Source organism: Taudactylus pleione, unplaced genomic scaffold (genome assembly GCF_031769625.1).
Source record: "Taudactylus pleione unplaced genomic scaffold, aTauple2 ptg000114l, whole genome shotgun sequence".
Taxonomy (NCBI): Eukaryota; Metazoa; Chordata; class Amphibia; order Anura; family Myobatrachidae; genus Taudactylus; species Taudactylus pleione.
Genome location: NW_028284516.1, coordinates 28948498 through 28966863, shown reverse-complemented (window position 1 = coordinate 28966863; position 18366 = coordinate 28948498). Strand labels below are relative to the sequence as shown.

The 18366-nt window shown below is 40.6% G+C and overlaps 1 protein-coding gene across 2 annotated transcripts in view; it reads right to left on the bottom strand.

Annotated features, from left to right (window-relative positions):
• Positions 1-18366, bottom strand: part of ARFGEF1 (ARF guanine nucleotide exchange factor 1) — a 216465-nt gene that overhangs the window by 7820 nt on the left and 190279 nt on the right. For both annotated transcript variants that reach the window (XM_088471482.1, XM_088471483.1), the window contains 7 exons: positions 17582-17717; positions 16440-16578; positions 12933-12996; positions 12000-12132; positions 11493-11632; positions 10773-10941; positions 5593-5731 (listed from right to left, as the gene is read on the bottom strand). In XM_088471482.1, coding sequence (XP_088327608.1) covers positions 5593-5731; positions 10773-10941; positions 11493-11632; positions 12000-12132; positions 12933-12996; positions 16440-16578; positions 17582-17717 — 920 coding nt within the window. The remainder of the gene's footprint in view (positions 1-5592; positions 5732-10772; positions 10942-11492; positions 11633-11999; positions 12133-12932; positions 12997-16439; positions 16579-17581; positions 17718-18366) is intronic.

Here is an 18366-nt window from a genome sequence, read left to right as displayed (position 1 = left end):
CCCCCAGTAGTAGTAGTACCCCCCTGTAGTGTCCCCAGTAGTAGTAGTCCCCCCCTTGTAGTGTCCCCAGTAGTAGTAGTAGTCCCCTTATAGTGCCCCCAGTAGTAGTAGTCCCCAGTGGTATTAGTCCCCTCCCCCTTGTAGTGCCCCCAGTAGTAGTAGTCCCCCAAGTAGTTGTAGTCCCCCACCCCCCTTGTAATGCCCCCAGTAGTAGTAGTCCCCCCCTTTGTAGTGCCCCCAGTAGTGGTCTCCTCATTGTAGTGCCAGACCTCCCCCCCACCCCCCAGTAGACACACGTAATATAAAAAACAAAATAAAAAAACCCACTTACCTGAATCCCCGCTCCCGCCGCCGCCATCTGCTCCTCCGTCTGTCCTCCCGGGCCAGGGCGCTCTGCATTATGGGAGAGACGTCATATGACATCATGACGCCTCTCCCATTGCCCACTGCGGGAGCCGGAAGATGAAGCGGCTCCCGCAGTGGGCGCAGCAGCAGCTAATGAGAGTCTGACAGACTCTCATTGGCTGCTGCTTACAACAAACACACAGCTGCCGGAGCCGGCGGCTGTGTGTTTGCCAGTGTAGCGCTGACCGTGCAGTCTGTGTCACAGTGACACAGACTGCACCGGCCCGCATGATGCTGCGGCCCGGGGGGCACATGGCACCCTACCCCCGGCCCAGCCCGCCACTGTTCTCACTTGTAGCTTTTATCCCCAGCATCTCCTGGCCTCCCCTATCTCTTCTCTGGCCCTTCCCCATGAGCCCATGGCCCTTTTTCAGGTGCACTATCTTATGTCCCTATTTACAAAATGGGGGGGTGCCAATGCTCTCTCTGGCACAGGGCACCAAAAAGTATAGATACGGCTCTGTCAGTAAACTGTAGAATTATTTACATTTTTTTTTTCATTTAATCATTTTTCTTAATACTTTTTTTAGCATAGAAACAAAGGAAAATGAAGAAACTAAAAATATAAACATGACATGCAATACAAGTAATATGCTTTGTATAAATGGTTTTGCATCGGTATCAAGAATGAATAAGCCTATTCAACATGTACAGGATATACTCATAACCCCTCACACAATAAAGGAGTATACACAAACCCGAAGGCGCCATTCGGGCCTGTAAATCTTGAAAACAAAAATACTTAGAAGAGGCAAAGCAAAATATTGAAATACACTGTCAGTATAATCTTAATCATACCAAGCACATTGCACACAAGCAATATCTACCAAAATATTCAAACAAAACAAGTAAATTACTCCCAAACCAAACCTCCCCAAACCCCCCACCCTGTATAACCTAACCCCCTACCTAGCCATACTTGGATCCCCTAACCACCAGCCCACCACTAACTATTCTAAGTTACCTAAAGCTCTAACCCTACCCCCATACCCAAATAGAGGATATAAACACAAAATATATGACAAGGGCAGAAAAGTACAATCTGAAAAAAAAATTGTTAAAATAATACAGGCTCACATATAACACAGAATATACAAATTCACAGCAACTCGCTGCAAGACATTAGTCCGGCCAGGTCACAAACCCTAGAAACAAAGGACTTGAAGTGATAATCCCATCCTGACATAATGGAGAATACACAGGAGAACAACCAACATACTTGAACAATAAATCCCAGAATAGTTTACTTGTCTAGTTTGCAGTTCTTATGCTCCTCATTAGTGGGTTAGTAAAACTGTTAATTTGATTTGCACTCACTGGTAATTGGACCAGTCTCAACGGAGCACCTGCCACAGTACTTGCACATATAATATACTCTCCAATAAAACAAGGAAGTGACTGTACCAGCAGAACGGTGTGTATTCTATAGTAATAAGTGACTGTACCAGCAGAACGGTGTGTATTCTATAGTAATAAGTGACTGTACCAGCAGAACGGTGTGTTCTCTATAGTAATAAGTGACTGTACCAGCAGAACGGTGTGTTCTCTATAGTAATAAGTGACTGTACCAGCAGAACGGTGTGTACTCTATAGTAATAAGTGACTGTACCAGCAGAACGGTGTGTACTCTATAGCAATAAGTGACTGTACCAGCAGAACGGTGTGTATTCTATAGCAATAAGTGACTGTACCAGCAGAACGGTGTGTATTCTATAGCAATAAGTGACTGTACCAGCAGAACGGTGTGTATTCTATAGCAATAAGTGACTGTACCAGCAGAACGGTGTGTACTCTATAGTAATAAGTGACTGTACCAGCAGAACGGTGTGTTCTCTATAGTAATAAGTGACTGTACCAGCAGAACGGTGTGTACTCTATAGTAATAAGTGACTGTACCAGCAGAACGGTGTGTATTCTATAGCAATAAGTGACTGTACCAGCAGAACGGTGTGTATTCTATAGCAATAAGTGACTGTACCAGCAGAACGGTGTGTATTCTATAGCAATAAGTGACTGTACCAGCAGAACGGTGTGTATTCTATAGTAATAAGTGACTGTACCAGCAGAACGGTGTGTTCTCTATAGTAATAAGTGACTGTACCAGCAGAACGGTGTGTACTCTATAGTAATAAGTGACTGTACCAGCAGAACGGTGTGTATTCTATAGTAATAAGTGACTGTACCAGCAGAACGGTGTGTATTCTATAATAATAAGTGACTGTACCAGCAGAACGGTGTGTATTCTATAGTAATAAGTGACTGTACCAGCAGAACGGTGTGTATGCTATAGTAATAAGTGACTGTACCAGCAGAACGGTGTGTATTCTATAGTAATAAGTGACTGTACCAGCAGAACGGTGTGTATTCTATAGTAATAAGTGACTGTACCAGCAGAACGGTGTGTATTCTATACTAATAAGTGACTGTACCAGCAGAACGGTGTGTATGCTATAGTAATAAGTGACTGTACCAGCAGAACGGTGTGTATTCTATAGTAATAAATGACTGTACCAGCAGAACGGTGTGTATTCTATAGTAATAAGTGACTGTACCAGCAGAACGGTGTGTATGCTATAGTAATAAGTGACTGTACCAGCAGAACGGTGTGTATGCTATAGTAATAAGTGACTGTACCAGCAGAACGGTGTGTATGCTATAGTAATAAGTGACTGTACCAGCAGAACGGTGTGTATTCTATAATAAGTGACTGTACCAGCAGAACGGTGTGTATTCTATAATAATAAGTGACTGTACCAGCAGAACGGTGTGTATTCTATAGCAATAAGTGACTGTACCAGCAGAACGGTGTGTATTCTATAGCAATAAGTGACTCTACCAGCAGAACGGTGTGTACTCTATAGTAATAAGTGACTGTACCAGCAGAACGGTGTGTTCTCTATAGTAATAAGTGACTGTACCAGCAGAACGGTGTGTATTCTATAGTAATAAGTGACTGTACCAGCAGAACGGTGTGTATTCTATAGTAATAAGTGACTGTACCAGCAGAACGGTGTGTACTCTATAGTAATAAGTGACTGTACCAGCAGAACGGTGTGTACTCTATAGTAATAAGTGACTGTACCAGCAGAACGGTGTGTATTCTATAGTAATAAGTGACTGTACCAGCAGAACGGTGTGTATTCTATAGTAATAAGTGACTGTACCAGCAGAACGGTGTGTATGCTATAGTAATAAGTGACTGTACCAGCAGAACGGTGTGTATTCTATAGTAATAAATGACTGTACCAGCAGAACGGTGTGTATTCTATAGTAATAAGTGACTGTACCAGCAGAACGGTGTGTATGCTATAGTAATAAGTGACTGTACCAGCAGAACGGTGTGTATGCTATAGTAATAAGTGACTGTACCAGCAGAACGGTGTGTATGCTATAGTAATAAGTGACTGTACCAGCAGAACGGTGTGTATTCTATAATAAGTGACTGTACCAGCAGAACGGTGTGTATTCTATAATAAGTGACTGTACCAGCAGAACGGTGTGTATTCTATAGTAATAAGTGACTGTACCAGCAGAACGGTGTGTATTCTATAGTAATAAGTGACTACCAGCAGAACGGTGTGTATTCTAGAGTAATAAGTGACTGTACCAGCAGAATGGTGTGTATTCTATAGTAATAAAATCACATATTTTAACCTGCGTCAATGGGCATGATTCAGATATGTACGGTCGCGATGGTTGCTGCTTTGGCCAGGCTGCGGTAGCTGAAGCTTACTTAGCCTGGGCGGCTCCTGGCCACTTGCGAGGCCAGGAAATCTGCATCCTACTACGCAGACCCTGGCCTCAGCATGCCCCCATTTCCAGGAACGCAGCCTGGCGACACCCCCTTCCTGCCCCCAAACGGCCAAAGCCTGTCAATAAGGCTGTGGTTCAGGGGGCACTGCGACCGTGATCACAGGACCCGTTTTGCACATGCGCAGCCGCCCCTCCATCGGATATGTAGGTAAACCATTGGGTTTACGTACATATCTGTATTAGGCCCACTGTGCGCCTTTGCTCCTGCATTAGCACTGTGGAGTCATTGGAATGCAAATACTGTGCCAGACGCTCCGTTGTCTCCGGTCCAATTACCAGTGAGTATAATCCAAACTAACAGCTGTTACTAATACTAACCCACTGATGAGGAACTGGAAGCTAATCACGCTAACTAATCTGCATAGAATTTAAAGGTACAAGTTTATAGCAGAAAACAAAACAGATATAGCTTCTTGGAAGTCTGTGGCCACAGATGAACCTATTTCTTGGACATTAGAGGTTATTAGTTAATTGTATGCTGCTCACATGTCAGTGTTTCTTACAATAAGTGTTTTTACCTTTGTTTCTAGAGACACATTAAGAGCCAGATGCCATTAGTTTACTGCATAAGGTAAAGGGCGGTAGCCTCGCTATTCAATTACGCCTTGTCCTCGGGCGGTAAAATTGTGCTTAATGCGTGTTAACAATAGGATGCAGGATAATTACCGGGAGCTATGGATTAACAGGTTGGCGGAACCCACACTAAGGGCAATTACCGCGGATTCTGTTCAAGCCTCCCTCAGGCTCGTGCAGAAATCCACATTAAATGCAGGCTGCAGGCTAATTGCATTCGGCCCTTAGTGTTTGACTTTGACTATTAAAATAAAACAAGTTATATCTGACATATTTGTCAGAGTCTTTACTGTTCTATTCAGTATTTTCTGCGTAAAGCTGGCCACACACTAGACCAACTTTCATCCAACCAGCCAACTAGTTGATTGGTTGGAGTGAAAATCTGGTAACGTATGGGAGTAACTGATGATCAGCAATTTGCTCCTAAATGCCAGAACACAGATGAAAATGGTCGTCAGACAAGTTTGTTAAATGTTTGATCAAAACAATTTGTTCAAACAACAGTTTTTGTCCATTTTCCGGCGTTTGGGGGCAAATTGCTGATTGTCATTTGCTGTCATACCTTACCAGATTTTCATTCCAACCAACCAACTAGTTGGATGTAAGTTGGTCTAGTGTGTGGCCAGCTTAACTCTTGGGATTTTCCAGACTACTTGTTAGGGGGAGCAGATAAATACACCATTTAAAATGATATATTAATATTAGCGCCTGATTTGTGTGTATTTTTGTATTTTACAGCAGTACAGAGACAAAACTGACCATGTGGTTCTGTGACAAAGATCTGACAGAAACTGGACTTACTTAAGTAACCGTTGTTGGACCTCATCCCAAGCGCTCTTCCGGCTCTCATCCATGTACATGCGGAACAGAATCCGCAAACCACAGGCCAGGCTACTGGTCTCCTGTTTCAGGAGATTTGGCTTCGATTTGCCTTTGAAACCTAGGGATATTGGCAAAGAAAACATCACTTTCTTTTATTTTCTGCCAAAAATATTTTTTTTTACAAGTTTATACTTATAATATAGGATCCAACTGAGGCCCTGCCCTTTGCCCTGCTCTTTCTTGCATAATGCCGTATACTAGGACAAATAAATATTCTGAAGACAGCAACAGATAAAACATTCAGCCAGGATATTACACGAGCTGTAAGTGTGCTCTAATGGTATATCTGTCTAATCATGGTCATGTACTTTACAAATACCAGCACTGAGATATGAGATGAATATAAAAGCAGCAGGTGAATACACATAAGGCCAATGGTATTTGTAGAACACACATGGGAAACCAGTGTTGCAGGTAGAGTTTGTGCATTTATATATTTGTGGTCTAACCATAACTTACTTACATATTGTGACAGTGATTGATATTAGATCAGTGACCATTATACTGTATATTTAGGTACGATAGGTTTATTTTGTGCTGTGCACCACGACCGGCTCATTGCATGCCGCTAACATAACACTGTTTACATTTTATGCATCTATGTGCATGTGCTTAAATAACAGTCTGCATCTATATTACAAGTATGACATTCATTGTGTTTGTTACACACTTGCGGGATAAATTATGCTTATGCGCTGTTGCGCTTCACCACCGGCTTACTACTTCTGGTCGGCGGAACGCAAGCGGCAATTCCAATAGCCGCAGAAACAAGTTCATCACAATATTCCCCTGGTACCAGTTTTTCATTTTCTTTCAGGCGAGTGTGTGCGATTCGGATTAGTGTTTTGGATAACTGGAAGTGTGTGTGTGGATACTTAATGCTTGTACCTTTCAGTAGTTGGTTTCCAGGAGCCCCATGAGGAAGGTGCGTGTATGTACCAGCCTGTTATACACTTCTGCTAATGTGGAAATGTAGTCTGTTCTTCTAAGATCTGACACTTTAGAATTATAAAGCATTTCTTGCACTTTTTGTGACTGATGGTTTTGCACATTCTGATTTTTTTCTTACTGGCTACAGACTGTTATTTACTACCTATGACTAAGCTACTGAGCCTTTTTAAAAACAATGTTTGATTGTGAAAACGAATGAACCCGGTGGCAAGTTATGTTCTGAGGTCCCACTGCCAAGTCATTCCTTATATGTTGCAAACATTTTTATATAGTACAGGTTGAGTCTCCCATATCCAAATATTCCGAAATACGGAATATTTGTAGCATGACTGAGAAAGTGAAACCGTTTCTTTCGAATAGTTCAATGTACACAAACTTTGTTTAAAGCACAAATTATAAAAAATATAGTATAAAATAACCTTCAGGCTGTATGTATAAGGTGTATATGAAACAAATTAATTTCATGTATAAACATGAACACCGTATAAACATGAACACCGTGTAAACATGAACACCGTGTAAACATGAACACCGTGTAAACATGAACACTGTATGAAAAAAAAAAAAAAAAAAGGATTTTTTTCTACTCAGTTTAAAATATTTTTCTCTTAATCCATCTGGGGGACCACTGGATACTACAGGGTATAGAGGGCGCTGTTCAAGGAGCAGGCATAAGTACAAACTTAAACTTGTTTGTGGGCTGTCTCCTCTCCCTCTACATCCCATAATGCAAAGCATCTGAGTTTTGACTTTAAGAAGCCGTAGGCGATAGAGATAACACACGTAACAAGAACAACACTAAAATAAGAAAGTGATTCACAGAACGGGAGAAAACACAGAGTCCCCAGATGGATTTAACGGTAAGTACCCACAACCAATTTATCTGACCTTGGGCTGAAAAAAAGGTCTGGTGCTCAGGGCCGCTATGTCTTAGTGAAAAGACAAGGTGGTTCTGTGTGTGAACAGAGCGTACCCTTCCCGGACAGCCTGAACAGAGCGACTGGGGGCAGGACCGCAGCGAGTCCCATCACAATCACAGTGAGAGAGGCAGGGCGCCTCTAGGTCACTTCCGGCCATCAACAGGTCCGTGGCTGGGGACCTCTTCTCTGAGGAGCACCGGAACAAAAGGATAGTGCAGGAAGCTGCTCCCACTTGCCCTCCAGCAGAGTTTACAGGAGAAGTCTGCAATTAGCAATGCACGAGCATTGCTGCTAATGATATTAATGAAGACGACTGCCATAAGAAAATAAACTTACAGCCCTGAATGTAAAAACATACCCACTCCTTGGGCACAAAAAATAAAACTCAGGTGCTTTGCACTATGGGAAGTAGAGTGGCGGGAGGCAGCCCACAATCAAGTTTAAGTTTGCACCAGTGCCTGCTCCTTGAACAGCGCCCTATATGCCCCATAGCAACCAGTGTTACTCAGATAGGATGTCAGAGAAAAGACACTAATTCCCTATTTTGCTTTTTCTACATACATAGGCCTCATTAACAAGAAGTAAGGCTAGGTAGAGAAACAGCCAGACTACAGCTGCAAAAACTCTGAAATCCAAGTATGTGTAGCTTGCTTGATATAAGGATTTCAAGTATTTCAAGCTTACTTCTTTACTATGCTTAATCATAGAAGAAAAAGGAATGTAATACACAGCCGACCAGGATATCCGTGGAGCCTGGCAGGGCGTCGCACTGCCGCTGTTTAAACTGCCAGTTTGTATATGCCGACTACTAGACTTTCCCCGCTGCCCGCTGTTCCAGATAACAGCGCGGATTCATCCATCTATTTATACAAGCAAGTGGTGGACACAATGCTTATTGTTCTATAGGTACTACTGACCTACTGATAGAAAATTGAACTTTATGGCTTCAAACAAAATAATATTTTATATGAATTCAGAATACAGCATCTTCTAAAAATCTACTAAGAACATTTCAGTTTATTAATGATACATAATTTAATTATATAATTTTGTATGCATATATTTTTTTCATTTTATTGTCCTATTGTGTTAGTATATTTGTATTATTATTCTGCTACTTGTCATTTTTATATCCATTTGTCCTTATATTCGTTTGCTAAATAGAATAAATTGATTACATTTTTTTATATATGTACCAGCACGGTATTGCATTCCTTTTTCTTTTGTGTTTGTTGTGGGGTTGCAGTTTTTTCCCCTTTAATCCTCTACCACTGCAGGTCAATTGTGAAATGCAAGTGTGATTTTTGAGCGCTGGGGATTTTTCTATTTTACTTAATCATAGTGCATCATCTGAGTCTTCTACAAAATGGCTGAAATAAGGTATCTAACACCCCCCTAGAACTCCTAGAGAAGCAATACCCCACATACAGTCAGGTGCATAAATATTGGGACATTGACAGAATATTCATATATTGGCCTCTATTCACCACCACAATGGCTTTGAAATGAAACAAACAAGATGTGCTTTAACTGCAGACTTTCAGATTTATTTTGAGGGTAATTACATCCAAATCAGGTGAACGGTGTAGGAATTACAACGGTTTCTATATGTGCCTCCCACTTTTTAAGGGGCCAAAAGTAATGGGACTATCAACTCAAAAGCTATTTCATGGACAGGTTGTGGGCTATTCCCTCATTATTTCATTATCAATTAAGCAGGTAAAAGGTCTGGAGTTGATTCTAGGTGTGACATTTGCATTTGGAATCAGTTGCTGTCAACTCTCAATATGAGATCCAAAGAGCTGTCACCATCAGTGAAGTAAGCCATCATTAGGCTGAAAAATCAAAACAAACCCATCAGAGAGATAGGAAAAACATTAGGTGTGGCCAAATCAGCTGTTTGGAACATTCTTAAAAAGAAAGAACGCACCGGAGAGCTCAGCAACACCAAAAGACCCGGAAGGTCACAGAAACAACTGTGGTGGATGACAGAGGAATTATTTCCCTGGTGAAGAAAAACCCCTTCACAACAGTTGGCCAAATCAAGAACACTCTCCAGAAGGTAGGTGTATATGTGTCAAAGTCAATAATCAAGAGAAGACTTCACAAGAGTGAATATAGAGGGTTCACCACAAGATGTAAACTATTGGTGAGCCGCAAAAACAGGAAGATCAAATTAGAGTTTGCCAAACAACATCTAAAAAATCCATTACAGTTCTGGAACAACATCCTATGGACAGATGAGACAAAGATCAACTTGTACCAGAGTGATGGGAAGAGAAGAGTATGGAGAAGGAAAGGAACTGCTCATCATCCAAAACATACCACCTCATCAGTGAAGCATGGTGGTGGTAGTGTCATGGCGTGGGCATGTATGGCTGCCAATGGAACTGGTTCCCTTGTATTTATTGATGATGTGACTGCTGACAAAAGCAGCAGAATGAATTTTGAAGTGTTTCGGGCAATATTATATGCTCATATTCAGTCAAATGCTTCAGAACTCATTGGACGGCGCTTCACAGTGCAGATGGACAATGACCCGAAGCATACTGCAAAAGCAACCAAAGAGTTTTTTAAGGCTAAAAAGTGGAATGTTATGCAATGGCCAAGTCAATCCCCTGACCTGATTCCGATTGAGCATGCATTTCACTTGATGAAGACAAAACTGAAGGGAAAATGCCCCAAGAACAAGCAGAAACTGAAGACATTTGCAGTAGAGGCCTGGCAGAGCATCACCAGGGATAAAACCCAGCGTCTGGTGATGTCTATGCGTTCCAGACTTCAGGCTGTAATTGCCTGCACAGGATTTGCAACAAAGTATTAAAAAGTGAAAGTTAGATTTAGGATTGTTTCGTTTGTCCCATTACTTTTGGCCCCTTAAAAAGTGGGAGGCACATATAGAAACCGTTGTAATTCCTACACCGTTCACCTGATTTGGATGTAATTACCCTCAAATTAAATCTGAAAGTCTGCAGTTAAAGCACATCTTGTTTGTTTCATTTCAAAGCCATTGTGGTGGTGAATAGAGGCCAAAATATGAAAATTCTGTCAATGTCCCAATATTTATGCACCTGACTGTATATGTCAAAATCTGAAAACTATGATATTAAGAATTGAACTACTTACTTTTTCTATGTGTACAGATAAAAACAGGAGTCACCTTTCTGCAAATTAAAGTCTAGCGGAAAGCACTAATTTCTTTACAAGACAGACATTGGTGACACTAACCTGCTTTCCAGAGAGCCGTCCTCTGCTCATTATTGGAGTTAAAAGCTTTTGCAAATCTGTGAGATTCAAGCAGACAATCCAGGAGTTTGAAGAGTTGCTGAGATGTGAGGAAGCGATACATGCCTTGATCCTGGGTGTCAACGTGAACATCAAGGTGAACTGCGTCTCTCTGTGAAGGACAGAAACACACAGCTTAATATCGCCAGCTGTCACTCAAACACTAGGAAAGCGAAGGTGCTAGTTTAGTACAGCATTATAGTAATGACACTAATTATTAGACCTGTCTTCCTCTGTCACTGTTACACTGCTATCTGTTCAGCCATGAACAAACTGTTCTTTTCCAACGTCATCTGATGTCGTTGGGCTAGCCCTTTTCAACCACGGGATGTGGTCTTGAGATTACGGTAACTTAAATGTGCTTTGGCTATCTAACTGTACATAGTCACTAAAGGTTCAGTCACCACTGCCTTCTCTACATCCTCAAACATATGGAGCAGCCAGAGATTCCTAGGAGAGAGATGTATGATGTATAAAATGTAATGGTAGCCCATGTTACAGGGTGCAGACATTAGCCATCAGGTGACCCTGCAGCAAACAGTGGACCCTGTATTCCAAACAAGCGGCATCCTGGATGGTAAGCAGTCAAAGGAGTCTTATTACTCAGACATTGTAAATACCCCTTTATGCCTATGTACTTGTTATAGAGGAAACAACACACACCTGAGCTGCAGCCAGGTTCTCTGCATCCTCCTTTTTACTGGTTGCTGGGAAGAACACCATGTTGTCGATGGTCTGGATAAGTTCCAGTTGAACCACACATTTAATTAACAATGCAGCAAACAGTTTCTGTTCCGGAACTTCTACAAGAAACACACAGTCAAGCACAATGATTTATCTCCTGGCTGATGGAACTTTCCTTTTCAAGTTCAAAGCAATTTCTTATCTCAAGAAATTATATTATTGATGAGCAAGACAATCTAGCATGCCTTGCAGTAATAAAACACACAATGCGAGGAATGCGTTGTGTCAGCAATAAGCTCTGATAAGAATCTAAAGGCAGCAATTCTACAGAACAGTAGAGTGCACCACACAACACAATTTTGTACTATACAATAACTTTTTCATCTTACTTTGCTTTTTATTAGATGAATGTCTTACGTATGATTGTACACTGTAACGCACAGCTCCACACTATTAGATCCTGCGCTACATAAACCTGCAACTCACTTGCTCCGGGTCTTGAAGAGTAGGATTCCTCAAAGGAAACCGCTGTTATTCCGGGCTGGGTACTTCGCCTGCCATCCACTGTCCGTGGCTGGATGGAATCATGGATATCCACAGATTTCTGAGATAGAGAATCCTGAAACAGACACAATTTTCAACTGTCAGAATGTTTTGCGCTGTAAACTAGCACAAAATACACCAGAGAGCCTTTCATTATACACTGCTGCCCTGATCGAATGACATCAGCTACAATTAGGCTCAGGTTACACTGGATCTATCAGTGACGACAGACACAGGTGATCTTCCATACCACGCTGTGAGCTTGCCTTTTCTCAGGAAAATCCCTGATGGTGTCACTCTAGTGACATCACCAAAACTGCCTGACTTCACTGAAAACAGTGTTCACTTTAAGCAGAGAGCACGGAGTGGTCAGGAATTTTAAGTGTTCAGGATGGGGTATATTCCTTCACATAGTGAAATATTGGAAGCTAAGAAAGTCACTGAAAGCAAAGTATGGGACTGAATGTATCAGAATACTGCTGCTATAACCGGTGGAAGTAAGCTTGGCTCCTGTTGATATAAATCTGCATTCAGAGGATTAGAAGTGGTTAAGCATCGGCTATGGGCTGTATTGGGACTGTACAAAAACTCCATCGCAAAGTAAGGGTTAACTCCTCATACAAATGTGTTAATTAAATATAACCAAGGCAATATGGTAAGCAAATTAAAATCTTTCTGTAAACTCCCACCCAGCTATCATCAGCTAAGCACTGTGGTTTCAATGGAACGCCTGGCAAATCCTCTTCTGTGGGAAAAGGTCAGAAAGATTTCTCCATCCTCAATAATGAAACCTTAGGTTTTCCTGAAGAATGATCTAGTAAGACTTGTACACGGTGTATAAGATATTATACAAGTAATGCAGTATATGACGCTTACCAGCTGCTTTTCAGACTGAGCAATTAAATCAATATCTCCAGCTGCAGGTTTCCAAGTCAGTAACCTGTGCAGGAGAAACAGTCAGACTGAGACCATTGCAGTGACTCACACGTCATACACAATTAGTTACATAGCAGTGACTCACACGTCATACACAATTAGTTACATAGCAGTGACTCACACATCATACACAATTAGTTACATAGCAGTGACTCTCACGTCATACACAATTAGTTACATAGCAGTGACTCTCACGTCATACACAATTAGTTACATAGCAGTGACTCTCACGTCATACACAATTAGTTACATAGCAGTGACTCACACGTCATACACAATTAGTTACATAGCAGTGACTCTCACGTCATACACAATTAGTTACATAGCAGTGACTCTCACGTCATACACAATTAGTTACATAGCAGTGACTCACACGTCATACACAATTAGTTACATAGCAGTGACTCACACGTCATACACAATTAGTTACATAGCAGTGACTCTCACGTCATACACAATTAGTTACATAGCAGTGACTCTCACGTCATACACAATTAGTTACATAGCAGTGACTCTCACGTCATACACAATTAGTTACATAGCAGTGACTCTCACGTCATACACAATTAGTTACATAGCAGTGACTCTCACGTCATACACAATTAGTTACATAGCAGTGACTCACACGTCATACACAATTAGTTACATAGCAGTGACTCTCACGTCATACACAATTAGTTACATAGCAGTGACTCTCACGTCATACACAATTAGTTACATAGCAGTGACTCTCACGTCATACACAATTAGTTACATAGCAGTGACTCTCACGTCATACACAATTAGTTACATAGCAGTGACTCACACGTCATACACAATTAGTTACATAGCAGTGACTCACACGTCATACACAATTAGTTACATTACAGTGACTCTCACGTCATACAAAATTAGTTACATAGCAGTGACTCTCACGTCATACACAATTAGTTACATAGCAGTGACTCTCACGTCATACACAATTAGTTACATAGCAGTGACTCTCACGTCATACACAATTAGTTACATAGCAGTGACTCTCACGTCATACACAATTAGTTACATAGCAGTGACTCTCACGTCATACACAATTAGTTACATAGCAGTGACTCACACGTCATACACAATTAGTTACATAGCAGTGACTCTCACGTCATACACAATTAGTTACATAGCAGTGACTCTCACGTCATACACAATTAGTTACATAGCAGTGACTCTCACGTCATACACAATTAGTTACATAGCAGTGACTCTCACGTCATACACAATTAGTTACATAGCAGTGACTCACACGTCATACACAATTAGTTACATAGCAGTGACTCACACGTCATACACAATTAGTTACATAGCAGTGACTCTCACGTCATACACAATTAGTTACATAGCAGTGACTCTCACGTCATACACAATTAGTTACATAGCAGTGACTCTCACGTCATACACAATTAGTTACATAGCAGTGACTCTCACGTCATACACAATTAGTTACATAGCAGTGACTCTCACGTCATACACAATTAGTTACATAGCAGTGACTCTCACGTCATACACAATTAGTTACATAGCAGTGACTCTCACGCCATACACAATTAGTTACATAGCAGTGACTCTCACGCCATACACAATTAGTTACATAGCAGTGACTCTCACGCCATACACAATTAGTTACATAGCAGTGACTCTCACGTCATACACAATTAGTTACATAGCAGTGACTCTCACGTCATACACAATTAGTTACATAGCAGTGACTCACACGTCATACACAATTAGTAACATAGCAGTGACTCTCACGTCATACACAATTAGTTACATAGCAGTGACTCTCACGTCATACACAATTAGTTACATAGCAGTGACTCTCACGTCATACACAATTAGTTACATAGCAGTGACTCTCACGTCATACACAATTAGTTACATAGCAGTGACTCTCACGTCATACACAATTAGTTACATAGCAGTGACTCTCACGTCATACACAATTAGTTACATAGCAGTGATTCATACGTCATACACAATTAGTTACATAGCAGTGACTCACACGTCATACACAATTAGTTACATAGCAGTGACTCACACGTCATACACAATTAGTTACATAGCAGTGACTCACACGTCATACACAATTAGTTACATAGCAGTGACTCACACGTCATACACAATTAGTTACATAGCAGTGACTCTCACGTCAAACACAATTAGTTACATAGCAGTGATTCACACGTCATACACAATTAGTTACATAGCAGTGACTCACACGTCATACACAATTAGTTACATAGCAGTGACTCACACGTCATACACAATTAGTTACATAGCAGTGACTCACACGTCATACACAATTAGTTACATAGCAGTGACTCACACGCCATACACAATTAGTTACATTGCAGTGACTCACACGTCATACACAATTAGTTACATAGCAGTGACTCTCACGTCATACACAATTAGTTACATAGCAGTGACTCTCACGTCATACACAATTAGTTACATAGCAGTGACTCACATGTCATACACAATTAGTTACATAGCAGTGACTCACACGTCATACACAATTAGTTACATAGCAGTGACTCTCACGTCATACACAATTAGTTACATAGCAGTGACTCTCACGTCATACACAATTAGTTACATAGCAGTGATTCATACGTCATACACAATTAGTTACATAGCAGTGACTCACACGTCATACACAATTAGTTACATAGCAGTGACTCACACGTCATACACAATTAGTTACATAGCAGTGACTCACACGTCATACACAATTAGTTACATAGCAGTGACTCACACGTCATACACAATTAGTTACATAGCAGTGACTCACACGTCATACACAATTAGTTACATAGCAGTGACTCTCACGTCATACACAATTAGTTACATAGCAGTGACTCACATGTCATACACAATTAGTTACATAGCAGTGACTCACACATCATACACAATTAGTTACATAGCAGTGACTCACATGTCATACACAATTAGTTACATTACAGGGACTCACACGCCATACACAATTAGTTACATTACAGTGACTCACACGTCATACACAATTAGTTACATAGCAGTGACTCACACGTCATACACAATTAGTTACATAGCAGTGATTCATACACCATACACAATTAGTTACATTGCAGTAATTCACGCTATACACAATTAGTTATCCTGTAGTAGCTCACACATCAATAAGTACACTTCAGTGACTCACACAATATAAAAAATTTGTTACACTGCAGTGACTCTCAAACACAATTCCTTAACCTGCAGTGATTCACACACCATACACAATTAATTACATTGCAGTGATTGACACACCATTGCAGTGGCTCACACACCACTGCAGTGACTCACACACCAAAGAATTAGTTACTTGCAGTGACTCACACGCCATACACAATTAGTTACATAGCAGCGACTCACTCTATACACAACAACGAATGCACTCACGTGTTTGGAATCGTGGTCTTGAAGATATTTAACATACAATTGCCGGTTTTGTCCCAGATATCCAGGGTGAATTTTTCTCCATTTAGAATTACCACATTTTCTAGGCAGTTGGTTCCAGAACGAGCAAGCTGCTCATTGTCTGCAACATAAATACAGCACAACACTCTGATTATTAGAGCAATTACACTGCTAGGAAACCAGAAAATGTGTTTTACCATAACCCTGGCATTTTGGCTTTGAGATAGGCAAAATACAATGCAATACAAGATTATCCAGATACAGTGTATAAATATATTCACTATTAAGAGTCTAAATGTGTTTATTATTATGGATATGGCTCTGTGCAGACTTTACTAATTAATGGCTCATTCTAAATTCAAATAGGAGACTAACAGCTGTGTGGATGACAATCCTTCCCATAGTAGGCACAGCACCTTGGCTACAAACCTCCCTAAAAGCTTCCCTTCCGTCTATCTTACAAAAATGAGACCAGGTAGAAATGATCAAAGCCTGACCCTACTCTCCTTACAACTCCAAAATAAAATGAGACTTACACATTACACAACAATGCAGATTTCCAGCCAGGATTTGGAATTTAAATAATGTAAGAATAATACAAGATACAAGTATAAGATTGTAGGAGCCAACAGCATATATAAAATTAGCAATATGTTATATACAAAGCAGATAAAACACTTTATAGCAATGGTACACTAAATGCCAGACTGATAATATTAAGTGACACTGTAGCAAAAGGAAGGTCAGTTGCTACAATGTATAAATGTGCATACTGTTGAATAAAGGATCCTTATAAAAAAATTATGAATGTAACAATTGCACAGACAAACGTAATGGGAACTTAAAAATATTCAATGAAGCAAATGGAAATTCACTTATCTTACATAAACATTCTGATTGTTTTGCATTTTATAATGAGTTAAAGCTGCAATATTTTCAAGTATTTGAATCAAAGTATTCACATCCTGCAAGCAGCGGTATCATGAAATATAGCAGAATACTTGGCAGTAAAAGCTACAACATTTAAACAAAGCTTCTCTCATACACAGGAGTACTACTCCAGTGTAATGTCCTGCTCAGGTTTTATACTAAGCTCCTACAGTACAGATACACTAAGATCTCACCTTGCTGTACACACCAGTAGAGCTGAGAAAAAATGTCATCCAGTAAGACATCGCTGAGGACCTCAAAGTACTGCGTGAAGACATCACATATTGCATAGAGGGCGTGATTGCACGTAGTAGTCATCCATTCAGCTTTCTAAAACACCACAAGTAAGAACATACAATGAGTACATGTCACTTACCGTCAAATATAAGTGTCAGGCCTGGACAGCCACCATTGCCGTCTTGTTGCTAACTGAATATATTATATACACATAAGTGCCATTTTTTCACCACTTAAATGGCGAAAACACATAAGACTCGTGATAAACACGCGGGTGAAATGTTTTGGGAGAATTATTTTGAACGAAATAGGGGGAAAAAAAACAACATTGTAAAAAAACGGGGATAATCCCTGTTTTTCGACGATCGCGGCTATCCATTAGCGCCTGAACTATGTTAGGAGCTAATTGGATACCGCGCTAAATCTCTTACACTTATGCTAATACTATAGAAATATTGCGACTACAATGTATCCACATTACTGTGATACAGCAATCGGTCTGCAGCAATAAAACATACTTCCACATCACCTTTTAAGGGGAAGGCGATTACTGTGACTATTGATTTGAAAGTGCCAAAAACCTATTAATAACACTACCTGGCCAATATTAATTGTGCGCTTTATTTTTTAGCACTTACTACTACCACTGTGAAGAGCCACATCATGTTATACACCAGAGGCATATGCTTCTATTGTAAAGGAGGAGTATATGCTACCCCTGGAGATAAGGGCACATATGCAG